This window comes from Motacilla alba, chromosome 3 (genome assembly GCF_015832195.1).
Source record: "Motacilla alba alba isolate MOTALB_02 chromosome 3, Motacilla_alba_V1.0_pri, whole genome shotgun sequence".
Classification (NCBI taxonomy): domain Eukaryota; kingdom Metazoa; phylum Chordata; class Aves; order Passeriformes; family Motacillidae; genus Motacilla; species Motacilla alba.
In genome coordinates this window covers 92,404,005-92,419,003 of record NC_052018.1, presented here as the reverse complement: position 1 = coordinate 92,419,003, position 14,999 = coordinate 92,404,005, and the positions used below count along the sequence as shown (strand labels likewise).

General features: G+C 39.0%; 1 protein-coding gene across 6 annotated transcripts in view; it reads right to left on the bottom strand.

Moving 5' to 3' along the window:
* Nucleotides 1-6,183: 6,183 nt before the first annotated feature.
* Nucleotides 6,184-14,999, bottom strand: part of PROX1 (prospero homeobox 1) — a 49,942-nt gene continuing 41,126 nt past the window's right edge. For 5 of the 6 annotated variants that reach the window (XM_038131782.1, XM_038131784.1, XM_038131783.1 and 2 more), the window contains one exon: nt 6,184-11,967. In XM_038131782.1, the coding sequence (XP_037987710.1) occupies nt 11,779-11,967 (189 nt within the window). In that variant the 3' untranslated portion in view covers nt 6,184-11,778. The remainder of the gene's footprint in view (nt 11,968-14,999) is intronic. The other variant, XM_038131788.1, reaches the window with a different exon arrangement.

Below are 14,999 nucleotides of genomic sequence, written 5' to 3'. Positions count from 1 at the left end.
ACTGTCTATTAGCTCACTTTCTAACAAATAGGATTGAGAAATATATGGCAGGAACTGCAACGGCACATTTCCAACTAATGGTTAAAATGTCAGGGCGATAATGTACAAGTGCATCTGCCCTCAAACACAAAATCAAACGCAGCTTTACAAGGGCTGTCGCCATTCCACTTTAGTTAAAGACTTGCAAGCTTCCTTCTTCCCTTTAGCAGGGCTGCAGTTTGGAAGCTGCTGCATCTCATCAGGGCTCGGTTTGCCAGTGCTGTACTGTACTTCATTAGGCAGCTCTATTTAATGGTTTCAACAAAAGCCATCATTTTAGCCCAACTGCCTTGACTAAATTAAAATTTCCAATCTCTGTTTTAGTGTTCTGCAACTGATGTATACATAAGCAAAACTGGTCAACATCTGCCAGGGGGTTGGCCAAAAGTTCTGTAAAGATGTACTTCACATTTCTGAAGCATGTGCAAAGTAACAACGTACTTATCCTCCTGAGGGCTCTCATGATTTTACTTCACCATTTGTTCAGACACACTTTAGCAGCATATAAGCCATACAGTTGATTCTCCCCTTGGTTGCAGTTTTATCTGTAGTGTCATTTTGAGTAATTGGGGTATGGTAGCTGATCAACTTTCAGGTTTCTCATTGGCAGAAAGGGACTGTATTGGCACCAAGAAAGAATATGATGGGTCCTCTCGGTGCCTGAGCAAGTGTCCCTCTTTTGCACTTGGCTACCCAAGGCCATTAGAAAATAAGCTTAATAAAGCAACTCAGTGTATACATCTTAACTATTCCCAGCCAAGGGGATGCAGCTATAGAAGAAATATTTTAAACCAATATGAAAGATGGTAAATGTACATATTTAGTCAGTGATCTGTGAAAGTTTTTGAATTAGTTTTTAAAGCTTTGTTAAGACCAGAACGCACAGATGTTGAAAACAAGTTCAGATGTAGCGACAGATGGTATTTGATTATGAAGCAGACTGTTCATATAATACAAAGATGCTGCTTCTGCCATACACAAGTAACTGCAGAGAGTGCAGTAGAAATTTTGGAAGGCAGAGCAGTTCAAGAGGTTCTTTGTGCGGCAATAACTTTCACGTTTTTCCAGCAGTGCTAGAATTGGGATAATTTTCTTTCTTTTACAGTCGACACTCTCACCCCCCTTCCCCCACTCGCCATTTTCTCCCTTGTTGTACAGCTCTCTTACACTTTTTTGATCCTCTTTTCAGGTCATTTGAAATCAGATTAAGGATAACTGCACTTTATTTATATTTATGGAATAACAAAGTTCCTTACGGTTAATAATAACAATAATAGTAATTATATATTACTGATATTATCTGTGTAAGAAGAGTATCATGTTTTGGACAAATCCTGAATTTTGGAAGTGATGTAACACTATATCCAGCATCACTGGGCTGCTGTCTTTTGCTGGGGACATGTATGTTGATACATGCCTGCTCTCTGGGGCTGCTGCCACATTCACTTTGTCAAAGCCACCGTCACCCCCTTTCACTTCCCTCCTCCAAAGAGATGTGAGAAGGGTACTGAAATCTGGAAATAAAGGGAGGAAGCTGTGTGAACGGCAGGGGTGCCTGCCACTGGGCACCAGCTGCACCCCACCTCTGCGGTGGGGGGTCCAGACCCCTCCTACCACTGCTGTCCTCCAGCACTCCCTGGGTGCCTTTTGGCCACCGGCTTTGGGCCCCTTTGCCCTGAGAAGGGAGCAGCTTCTGTGGCGTCAGGCAGCACCCATCGGCCCGGCCTTTGCACAGGGTCGTTCTCTGGCAGAGCTGGGTTTTCCCCTTGCCTCACCACAGCACACCTTGACCTTTTCTTTCCCTGCCATCGCTGGGTCAGCCACCCTGTGCTGCTACCAGCAGCCGGCCGTGGCCCCGGTTAAAGGCTGCTCCAGAAATTTCTGGAAGGGCAGAAACACCGTTTAAGCAGCAGGTTCTTCCTGATAGTAGGGAGAAACCTGACTCATGGGCAGGGGCACATCCTTGCCATGGATGGGCTTCTCCAATTCCTCCGCGGTTCCCCCCACGTTCTGGGAAAGCAAATGGCCGGGTAAACAGTATTTTAACATATTGGCCACTCACAAAGATGCAAAAGGATGCCAGGAAGCAAAATTTCAGCTAGGAGATAAAGCTGGCAGGGCAGCAGCTTGTGGATTGTGCAACGTAACCCGGGGGCTTTGGGAGGGCTGTGCAGGACCCCCGTGTGCGGGCTGTTAACCAGTAACCGGGTGTTAATGAGTAACGCGTGGGGCTGGCAGCGCCCGCCCGGGCTGGAGAGCAGGAGCTGTTCCCAGCTCTGCAGTGGGCAGCTGGGGGGTCCTGGGGACATGGTGCTACTGTCCTGCATCTCCATTTCACTCCTTATAAAATGGGGACACGGAATAGGAATAGATTTGGGCTCAGAAAGTGTTCGAGATTTTTCCCTGTGGCGCTCAGCGAGTGGTGGATCTCCCCCTGCCTGAGTTCTAGGTTTCCTCTCAAAGCTGGGAAGTCACAATGCATGTTTGTGCAAGAAAGCAGTGAAGCTGATTTTATATTATACTACTTCCAAACATGCATATTTTTATCAGGAAAGATTCAAAATACACCCCTTGGCCCAAGTGTCCTTATGCTTCTAGAGTGTTTGCAGTGTGAGACAAGCTCTGGTTTTCAGATAAGCCTTTGAAGCAGTTTAAACCTCTGCCTCATGCGCTGTTCAGGATCCAACCTTGACTGTCCTGTGGCTTTCTTAAATATGCCGGCAAGTACTGCCATGCATGAGGGGCAGGTAAACTCTCAGTCTGAATAGCCAGACTTCAGCCCGAGTCAGGCAGGCATGCAGTCCCTGGGGTGGGTGTGTTGTCAGAGCCTTGTGTGGATTACTAAGAAATTGTAAAAATAATAAAAAAAAAAAATCTAAAGTGTCTTCACTTAAGAGAAATTTGCCCTTATGGTTTTAACTGGAGCATCATCTTTTCCTTTAAAAGCTCTGACCAAATTATTGAGCTGATAAACGATTTCCCTTGGTTTTACATGTGCTGGCATGAATTATCCTTGAGTGCTGCATATTAGGGTTGTTTTGTACTAAAAGGTGTTAAACACTTGTAATAAATATTTTTCCTTATTTCCCCTAGGACGCTGTTCCATCTCTGGTTGGTGAAGCATAAAAAAGAGCTGTCATGCCCAGTTTTAATAGGCAATAGGATTTCAAGCCCCCAGAGTTGTTTTACAGTCTGGCAGTGGCCATAATGAAACTGGCCACTGTTGCCACAAGACTTTTTCCTCTCATGCGTTCTCCCCTGTTACCTCCCACAGCTGCTTGACTGGCAGGTCTCTTGCAAACCACAAACATATTTACATTGGAGCCAGTAGCATTTCTTTAGCTATCTGTGCCATCTTTCTCGGTTTTTATTTTCCTTTGCCTAGACAGAGACTCAACCTGAAACCTGATTTTAAAGAATAAAATGAAACCGTGCATGCAATTAACTGCATTTGCGTACGAACAGCAGTTCATTTTCATGTGTTTTTTGTGAAGCAAATAGCTTGTTTGTTTGTTTGTTTGTTTTTTCACACTGATTCCCAAATAAATGGGAAAGTACCACTATTCACTCGCCCAGGCTTTATTCACGAAAATGCAATCACAGCCTCCCAGGCTCTGGGCAGAGTGATGTGGGGGGGTCTTTTCTCTGAAGGAGAGTCAGTGTCTCACTCTGCTCTGCAGTTTTGGAAAGAGTCAGGCTAACCTAAGCCAACAAGCATTAATTTGAGTGTCCAAAATATTTCAATATTTAAATTAAAGATACCTCTTTCATCTCTTTGAGGTACAGGTATGGTTGTGGTCCTAATAAACCATGCACAAAAATGGCCATTGTAGCAATCGATGGATTTTCTGCACCCACCAATCTAACAAGCTTTTCTAGGCAGCTTCTCCAAATGCCCCAGCCCACTGAAAAGCTGGGATAACAGGCAGGCCCTGCAATGCACCCAGAGGGTCAAACACTTGGACCAGGCAGGGAAACAACCCTCCTATCCCCCAGCTCTTTTTATCCAGCAGCTCTGCCTTCACCCTGGGAGCCCTCCAGCCCCATTCAACAACAGAATTTAGCAAATATTTAATTTTTCATGTTGTGTTCTTAAACCAAACACAAGGCCATATTTTAAAAGTCACTAAGATGAGTTTGGAGGAGCACTGGAAACCACTGCAAAGAGTGAGGGACGTATTTGCCATTATTTCCCAAACACAGTCAGTCATATGCTGCCACTCTCCCTTTCCCTCCTAACAAAGAGGGAAGACTGGATCAGAAGGGATCATCTCCATAGAAATTGTGTTGGCACAACCTAGACTGGGCATAAATAAGGGTACAGACCAAGAAAATGAGAGCAATTAACCCTTTCAGGGTCTCAAATGACAAAATGCAGTCTTCCACATTCAGCTGCTCAGTAATGTGATGTGTAAAAGACCCCAGTTGCTAGTGATGGTCTCAGTGACATAAAATTGTTCAATTATTTGCCTTGCTCAGGGATAATTCATGTCTTCCTTATATTTTTTAAGCTAGAACATAGTATCTTTCTTATTGTAAAAATTCCAGGTATTAGGGGAACTGAGGATTTCCAAGCACAGATGGCCAGATCTGCAGAACTTGGATCATTTCAGGGTGCTTGAAGCCTGGGAAAGTTGATTTGGCCCTCTGCAATGACAGGGACTACTTGCCAAGTTCCAGTCTAGCTCTGAACTCCTGCAGTAGTCTGATATGCCAATAACTAGGATTTCTTATTTAGAGATCTGTATGCTTTCCACTGCAGGGTAAAATGGCAAATAGTGTCCTGCATATCACAGAACCAGTATATTTGAGAGAAAAACTGATAGAGGCACAGAGTGAGCTGGCAATTACCCACACAGCTCACATCCTTTGGTCCATTAACTGGGTACCTGAGGATGATCTCCCTCTCCCTCATCTAGTTAAATCTTGATAACTAAGACAAAAATTATTTTAGTATGTTGGTTTGGTAATTTGGATAGATGTAACTAGGAGAGGCAATGTGTTTGCATTAAAACCAGAGAAGAGCTCACATTTAAATTATTAGTTATGTAACTTCATGACCTTCCACAGACCTCCTTTACACCTTGTGTTGATGTGGCCCAACAAATGCAACCCCAGTTGTATAAAAATACGTGGAGTTTTAACTGCTGTTGCAGATATGAAGTATTTATTATTCGTTGTTACAACGAAGCTAAAGCGGGATTCAGGCTCCAGCTCAGCTCTGTTGTCCTGAGGCTGAATCAGGGAAGATACTGAAAATAAATGACCTCAGATCAAAATATAATTTTAACATGCATCTCCTTCAAAAATCAGAAGAGTCTTGCAGGATTTTGCAATCTAAATAAGCTACAGTCTTACTGCCATCTGCACCAATTCTAAGCCAAAAAGAGAACTTTCATATCTGAAACACAAACAATCGCATAAATCAAAGGTACACTCAACCCCAGAATTTTAAGATACATATGAAACAGCAGACACAGCAAAGAGCAAAAGAAAAATCATGAACAAATACATTTTGAGGAATTGTGTAGGAACAGAGTAGTTTTATATAATGCTGGTGAATACTCAGCTTGAAACAGAAGAGATCCATGAGTGATGGATTGTAACAATGAGAACAGAGGATGATATCTGGTCAGTACCATTAACAAGGCCAGACTGGTAAGAGTAACAAATGTGAATGAAGTGTGAACCACCACATCTCAACAAGCATTATCCCCGCATTCACCCAGCTTGAGGAACCCCCTGTTGCAGGACACCAGCATGGCAGGTATACCCATGAAATGATTAAATAGTATAAACAAAATAGCTCACATTGGCTCCATTTAATTTAAAGGGCTGTCTATGCCTCAGACATAACAGGTCTCTTCCAGGGAGTTATTCCTTGGCAGATAGACTATTGCAAAATAACATTCATTATCTTAACCGGCGCTGCGCTGGAGGTAGGACACCGAGGCCATAAATCATTATATCCATTTTGCAAGAGGGCTGGTAGTTTCATTAATAAATAATTTGAACTAAGGGGAGAAGAAAACCTTCAGAGGACTACAGTGTCAGGCACAGCCTGGCCGCAGCCAAGAGGTTCAGGAGTTCACTTCTTGACGTGGGGCAACATAAACTTTTGGAAATAAATGTAAACAATGGCAATGAGCTTGTAATTTATATTTTATTTTGCACAAGCTTGCATATATACTGCACATACATTCAGTTTAGAGAAGATGGAAGGCACACAAGGCAATTGAACTACTGTATCCTTTAAGTGGTACAAAGCAAAAAGGTAAAAGTCTGGAGAGTATACAAAAGCTTTAAACACACAAAATAAAATCCATCCCCCCCCCAAACATTTTTCCTGTGTTTATCTTAAATTTAGTAGCTGCCAAGCTAGAATTGTAACTTTTTTTTCAATCAATTGTCTACTGCACCTTTTTTTTCCAAACGGACAGGGGAGTCTTACTGTTTTATCTTGTCATCAATTAATATTACAGTACATCCTTGGTAATACAAAATTGTACACCTTCATCAAATAAATTAGGATAAATTAAACCAATAAATTATGCAAAGTCTTCAGAACAATAGACGACAACAAAAAAATCCACAGTTGAAATTGCCTCTAGCTAAAAAATAAAATAAAAAAAAATCAAAAATTGACTTTATCAGTTCAGTTATTGTACTATCTTCAAATTAAAGGGTCTTTATTACAAAAAAAAGAGCTTAATAATGCTATTTACAACATATTGCTAAATAATATAAAGGCAGTGTTTTGTCACTTTTGTAACTATATACATATGAGTAATGGCTGGGACAATATCAGTTTAAACCTTAACCTTTGACTCTTCTGGGCAGCATTAAAACCAACCTAAAGAGGCTTTTTTCCCCTCCTTTTTTAGTTTCTGACTCCTACATGTTATATGGTAATGAGATGGTTATTGTGTTCGTCTGCTATCTCACTCGAGTGGAACAATTAATGCAGAAGGTATGGATTTTAGAGAAAAATGTAAGCTCACTGTTTCTTCTAGATTTGTTTCTACATATCCCAGTATTTGTGCATTTGGAAGGTGGCTGCTTTGGGAGAGAGGTGACTGTGGCTCAGATGAAAAGACTGAATAAAGTCATAGTGCCACCACCTTTCATACACTAAAAAGGATATTCCTAAGAAGATACAAAGGTTAAATACCAGTTTTCATCCCAGCTCTAAATATGAGCATTTTTAGCTTCAGTTTATAGATGGTTTACAACCAACAGTTCTACAGAAAACAAAATTGCATTTCCTTCAACAGAACATTTAAGTGCAATACAGTAACTGCTTACTCATATAAACCAGTTACATTCCTTAAGGGGAGCTTTTTGAAAACAATGCGTATTGGAATTTTCAAACACAGAGTTGGTACCAGAAGGAAACATTTGCACTATTAACACCAATGATTGCTATATAATACACATGGCAAATATAGTTTTTGCTTTCACTTCTCATGTACAGTGCTCATTTTGGGGGTTTTGTAAACCACTTTCCATTTTTAATATATATATATATATATATATATATCTTTCTGTATATATATATATGTATAATCTTTCAATGCTGCTGGTGAAAATCCTATCTTTAAAGCCACAAAATCTTCACCTTTATTTCTTAATTAATATTAACCTGTGGAAAAAAAAACCCATTTTTCTATTAACTGACTTCATATACATAGAAAAAAATTCTGCAATTTTACAGAAACTGTATTACCCATTCCCTTGACATCTGATGAAAGAGACTTAACTTTTAAAAGTAGAGAGCTGGATTTTCAAGAATGCTTTCAACTATCTACACAGTTACTGTAGTGTTTCTTATAAATTCAACAGATGTTTTCAGAATGTAGTTATTAAAATCTTATGTCTTTACGCAAGAACAGCCGTAAGGTTGAATATTTACATTGCTTTATAAAAGTTCCCCTCGATTTTCAATGTTCACCCACATACCTGGTACAGTAACAAAGATTCTGCAAACTTAAAACACTTTAATTAAATAATACTCAGAGGCACAAAGCAAACCTCAGGAATACATGGGTGAACACTTCCTTAAATAATTACTACATTCTAACATCTTCCACGTGTTTACCATTAAATGTGAAACGTTCCCATTAAACAACCAGAGATACAGTAAGAATTAAATGTTTTGTAGTTTCAAATAGAACATTCTTTTCACAAAACATAACAAATGTCTAAAATAGGTTCTTAATCTAGATAGGAAAAAGGTAAGCTTTTCACTTCATACGCCTCTTTTGTGTGTGTGTGTGTTTTTGTGTAAATATACATACATATGCCCACACATGTTGTCCTGTGTGTGTGACCACATACGTATCTGTATATGCACATGTCACGTATGAAATATTGCTTCTATACTACTTTTCTTCAGGCTAAGAAAACACAAGATTTGCACCACAGTTACAAAAAATTGGCTTCTACAAGAATTTTCAAAACTCGAATGCTGCTCAAACAATTGAGAAAAAATAATTTGCGTTATCAAACTGTTCTAAAAATTCTCTTCTTCAAAAACGTATTCTCCTGCTTTGTTTTTTTTTATTTTTTTAATTTTTAAAAAGACACAAAATATGCATAGCTATCAACATTATGTCAAACAGCCGGGAAAAAAAAAGTCAGTGTTTATTGCAGCTGTAGTAATTGAAAAATAAAGTTTAAAAGATGAAAATTGTAAGCCACAGAAGGCACAAGAACAATTGTACTTGTGGGGGAAAAACTGGTATTTTGAAGGATTTTTTTTATCCTTCCGCTGGTGCATTTAAGGTCTAGGCACAGACTATAACCTCAAGTTTATATGCAGAAATAAATCTGAATTAGCAGTAAATGAATGGCAAGATGGGGTTTCTACATGGATTTTGAAATTCTTTTCCTATGTAAACCTTTCATTACAATAAAAGTAGCCACCTGCCTTTTAGCCATTTTAAGTGAAATAATATTAAGATAATTTAAAAGAAACTGGATTGGACTCTATTTAGAATTTATTACAAGCTATGCCATGTATTTGTAATTTTGGGTGAACTGGGAGGCACAAAGGCAATATGGCTATAAAATGCAGAAAAAATCACATAACTGAAACGATGAAATTATCATTTATTCCTTTTTTAGACCAAGGACGTTTTTATTTTGCTTTTAAGATGAAATTTCTATTCCTAATTCCTATGCCTCATTTACTATTGAGATTATACTACCCATAAATAAATAAATAAATGCAACAACATCAAGTGTTGAGTACACAATTTCACTTATTTAGATTATGTGAATCCCATTGCAGCCAAATAATAATAATATTAATATCAATAATAATAATAATAATAATAATAGAATAAAATAATAATAATATAAAGCAACAGTAAAATCACAGGTTGAGATGGTAGCTAGTAGTATGTCCACATAGTATGAATAAAGTATGGCTTTGCTTTCTTATGTCCAAGGTGACAATGCAAAGTAATATTTTGCATCTGATGGTATGCCAATGATGAACTTAGTGTATTAAAACTTGAGTATTTTATGCCACTTCTTCCCATAAATCAAAAAAAGTGCATGAACACAATTTTCATCCTTTCTTACTCAGAATTAATTGGAGTTACATCTTTATGAAGTGTAATGTTTACCAAATCATGCACACACACAAAAAAAAAAAAGAAAAAATGAAATAAAGACAACAAAATAAAATGAAATAAAATGTAAGAAAATAAAAGAAAGAAAAAAAAATCCTGTCTACTGTAAGGATATGAACAGTATTAGGTACTCTCAGGGAGTCTAAGATCAAGATTTGTTTTGCTTTTAATGCATAGTGAAACTGTTGGCACTTCATCCCATGCTATTGTCTGCATTGCCTATACTCCACAGATACTGCCAGTGCTTGAAAAGAATGACAGGGAATCGGAGGATTGTGCTGTTTAATTTGAAGTCAGCAGGTTTTTAAGGCTTTCTGCTAACAATAATTGCTTTCATACATTTCTGTCTATCAGCAGTATTTGTAAATGAAGTGAAATTGCAATGATCAGGTCAGCTCTTTAGTCACATGGGTAAACTTTCACTCTCCAAAGTCAAAATGTAATTTTAAAATAAAAAAGATACCAATATCCTCAACGGCATAAATATAATTCAGGACTAATTTGGAGCTTCCTCTAGATTTATATTGAATTATGTAGGGGAAAATACTATTGTTGATAACAATAAATTCTTACTGCATCCGTACAAAAGACGACAAAGAAAATGACAAATACAGTGTGCCACAGCATATTCAACCTTCCCCCAAACTTCTGGAGACAATTTCTTTCTGAAAACATGAGAAAAGGAGAGCCACTGATGAAAGCATGAGAACTAGCAGCTAGCTTTCTTTCTTTCTTTCTTTCTGTCTATCATATTGTGGTGTAGCATTCAGGCAAACCCAGATCCGTCAGCGACTTTACACTGTAGCTCAGGTTTTGGTCACCACTAGCTCCAGCTTCAGAAGACAAGTGCAGCCACATTGCTCAAATAGGTTTTTGCTTTCTTTATTTTTTTTAAAAAAGCTGCACTTACTGTAATTTTAAAAATCGAATTTGGCTATCTGAACCCTGCATAGCCAGGAGGGCACTGTGATTTTTGTATAATGCTCAATTAGATTTTTATGAAAATGAAATTTTTTTATTCTTCTGATTAGGAAATCACTAATTATATTTTATAGCTACAAACAGCCCTTTTTATTTTTTTCCTTTGCCTCAGCAATGTGAGGTGAAGACTCTTCCACTGTATCTAAGATCATTCAAAAATGCTTTTCAGGACAGATGTCAAATATGGACAGGAAACTTTGTATGCTGGAAAGGGAATCTTGGGGTGCAGAATGGACTAAGAAAATAACAAATTTAGGGACTGATGCCACTTTAAGACTGAGACATGGCAATATACAATGCTGAAGGTTTCATTTTTACTCTATGGAGAGTGAAATGCTTCCGCTTTAGTAAGCTGACCATATTCCAAAATTAGTGTGGTTGATACAACATTGTGCACAAATTACTGGCCTAACCCTGCAAGAACAGTGTTTGATTTGTGCAAACATCCCTTGCTGCAATTTAGAGAAACAAGAACCTGGCATGTTGGTTACTGGTGCAGGGTATCTGTCATTTCTGTAAGGAACACATGAAGCATAGTGTTTGCTTTTTTGGGTGTCACTTCTTGGAGTGAGTACCTAAAACAGATGTATTTTTCTGAAGTATGAAACAAAACCTAGTTATTGATTTAAAAGTATATAAATACAAAAAAAAAAGAAAAAGCTTGAAGCTTATGAAATGGCTCCACAGAGTTCAGACCTTTAGCAGTATAAACATAATATAAACTTCATTGTCTGTAGTATTGTGCCATGACATTAGTCTCACCAAGACAAAATGCCACTTTGCAGCAAGCAATAAATCTGACAAAGCATTTTTAAACATAATGCCCTAACTTGCTAAGACAGGCTTTTACACGCTTCCAAACTCTTCTCCCTGAAAATTAACCCCGTTGATTCTTCAAATGTTAAGGGTCTCGGGCAAAAGTAAACCAAAGGCTGAAGTAAAATAACCATCCCCTTGGAACTGAACGAAACTTATATCCAGGAGGGATCAGTCTAATTTCATATACATATATATATGTATGCCATACACATATATATGAAATTAAAATAGAGACACACATGACTTGGGCATCAGAAGGGGACTGCTACTTTCATACATTCATAAATAGCTGCTGAACTCTCTACTCATGAAGAAGCTCTTGTAGGCAGTTTGGGGATTTGAAAATCTCAGGGACCTCACTGTCCAGCTTACAGATGACCTTGTATATGGCCTTCTTCCAGGAAGGATCAACATCTTTGCCTGCGATAATGGCATTGAAAAACTCTCGTAACGTGATCTGAGCCACTTCCAGGAATCTCTCTGGAACCTGCTGATACAAGGAGACAATGGCATTAATACAGTTTTCAATTTCAAGTCTCTGGTTCTTCAAAGGAAACTGAGCTAAGTTCTTTCTTTCAGAAAGGGGCTTACATAGCACCTGCATTTTCTAAATGTGGCAGCCCTCTATTCTCTTATGCAAAGCTGTTATATATAGTACTATAGCAATAACTTTTATAACATGTGTTAGAGATCTTTGTAAAGTCTCCTGACAGAATGTAGGTAACAAAATGTTACTGTCTGAGTTGGGAGAGTAGGGGATTTATAGGATATAATTAGCAGGAGAGGAAACAAGCACAATTGTCTTTAAGGAAAGAAATCTCTGCTTGATATTTTACCCGTGCATTTATGGCCATGTTCCCCTCTCCATGTGAGAACTAATATGAAAGTTATGCATGCACAGGAAGCCCTTTGTACCTTTGTGCCTGACTTTGGTCACAACCAGTGCTGAAAGCAGTCAAAGAAATGGGGTATCTCTGAATGTTTTTTGTAGCTTAAAACCAATCAAGCAGGAAAGCCTTCAGCTAGTGGCTTGCTACTGTGGCTGCTATGCACAAGAACCCCATAAAACTGCTTTCTCAGGAGACACTATAGTTTTTCCTACTTTTTCAGCAACAAACAAATACCACCCAAACCTCTTTAACGGGTGCATTGTGCTCCAAGTGGCTTCTGAGCTGGGATGCTTTAAACTCATTTGTTTCTCAATGTCACTGTCACTTCACAGGTGAGTCAAATATCCAGCTAGAAGGAATGTAATGTACCACTCTCAGAAGCCCCTGAACAATGGGTGAATGTTAAAAAACCACAATTACCTCCAAACTTTAGTAATTCATTCTAAGTAGTTGTCCCAGGCACCAGCACCACGTTCTCACCCTTTGCCTTAAATGACTCAAAAGCAATCGCTCTAATGAACTGCAGGGCAGTTGCAAGGTTGAGGTAATCTTCATAACGGTATTATTTTCCACTTTTATCACGGAAATATGGCTTCACAGCTCTAGAACTGTTAATACATGGCCGGCCAGTAGCCAGCATACTTATAACAGCAAGTATTCCCTCACTGCTATTCTTTGTCCCCTCCGGTAAGAGGAGTTCTCCGACCTGCACTGGGAGCCACTTGAACCATTTCTGTGGCAAACAGACACTTGGGCAGCTCTCATGGATTTACTGAATTCATGTCACACTGCCAGATCAAGGCCAGCCCCTTGCTCTCTACTTCAGGCTTTTCTTCCTGTCCCTTTAGAAGCCACTTCCAAAACACTTGTCTGGAAATGTGTGTCATCAATATGATATAACAGAGCTCTGGAGCATTTGCTCACCTATCATTGTTTGGGAAACACCAGCCGTTTGATAGCCACATTCTGCCATCAAATAAGCATGAGATCAGCTCCCCCTGACACCAGCTGACAAACTCTGCTTCCAGAAGCCCCAGAGAATTCCTGTCTACCTCTGAGAGTGCAATCCAGCCCCCACATGTTTTTTGTTTTTTTTTGCTCCTAAAAGCATCTGTGGAAATTTTTCATTCAACACTGGAAATTTTTCATACAACACTGTACCAGCAATAATTAAGAGAGAAGAAATTAACTATTATGTTTCACTTACTCCAGCTCAAAGAAATTACTTAAAACTCCCCATAACCTGTCAGCTGTTCAGGAATTTGGTAACATGTCTACAGAAAATACCATGCTTTTCTCATTCTTGCATTGCTATAAAAATTGACATGCTTTTCTGTTCATGCAGTTCAATGCTGACACACTGTTCATCACCCTTGGTATTGCTGGGCACTAATCAAGGGGAAGGAGTTTCTGATTACAAGATATTAGAAATCAGGAAAAGGAGTAGATAACCAAATTTATGGAGTAGACAACTAAATTTATGGAGTAGACACTGATATTAGTCCACAAGAGCAAAACCTTTTGATTTTGGTGTCTACTCCAGAGGATCAACACTAGATGTCTTTCTTCCCTCCCAAGCTGCTGGAGATGAGAAACAGGCAATTACAAGCACTTACATGAGAAGCATGAAGTCTAAATGCACAAAGTCCCACCTCTGCTTCTTATCTCATGGTTACACCCAGGACAACTTTAAGCATGGAAGTGACAACTGGGTTTTAAGCTGGGCCTTTGCCATTCAATTTCTACCTGCACATTTGGAAGTTTTCCAGGTATAGGATGCTGCTTTTCCATTGAGTAGGCAGTGTGAAACCCCTGAACCTGTAGCTTCCAGGCCTTCCACTGCTGTAGTGGCATACAGGCTTTTTTTTAAGACTGGAAGCTATCTTTTAATGTCCACCTTTATCGTACCTGAGTCACATCTGCAGTGTCAGGCCTCTTTGAACCTGGCACAAGAGGTTGCAGAGAGCAGCCCACAAACATAACAGTGAACAAACCCAATAATGAACAAAGCCCTGTGGGGGCTTTTGAAGAGAGCCAACTTTTCAGCTTTTTCTTCCTCTGGAGGCTTCACCTTGTAATGCTGAGTTCCTAAAGATCTCCCCTACTCCTAAGGCATTAGAACCATTCATAGCTCCTTCCTTTTGGGATGTTATTAGCAATTTTTCATGTCAGACTGGATTACACACATTATTTTGCATGTTGTAATGTGAATTGCATTGTGATTAATCCCACAGGATGGTAAGTCAGCCAACACTTTTCCTTTCTAGAAAGAGTATCTACAGTGGTTTTTATTGTTTGGGTTTTTTGGTTTTTTTTAGATAAGAGAATACTAGTGAAGTCCAGAGCCTGAAAATAAATATTTAAATGCATGGGTAGTTATATTTTTCAGTGGGCAATTAATCAGTCAGCCATGTTAATTATGTGTCTGGGGGTGGCATTTCCCTGACCCTAAGTGATGGCGACCTATTCAGCGCATCTTTACACCTAACTGACTGAACATCTCTGAAGTAGGAACATCTGCATAAAATGCTTCAGTGACGAATAAACTCTATCTACATTGCTTTTAATAGAACCAACAATCCCTAGTATGAACCCAGGGCATTTTCTTAGCATCAGGTGGCAGCAGTCAATC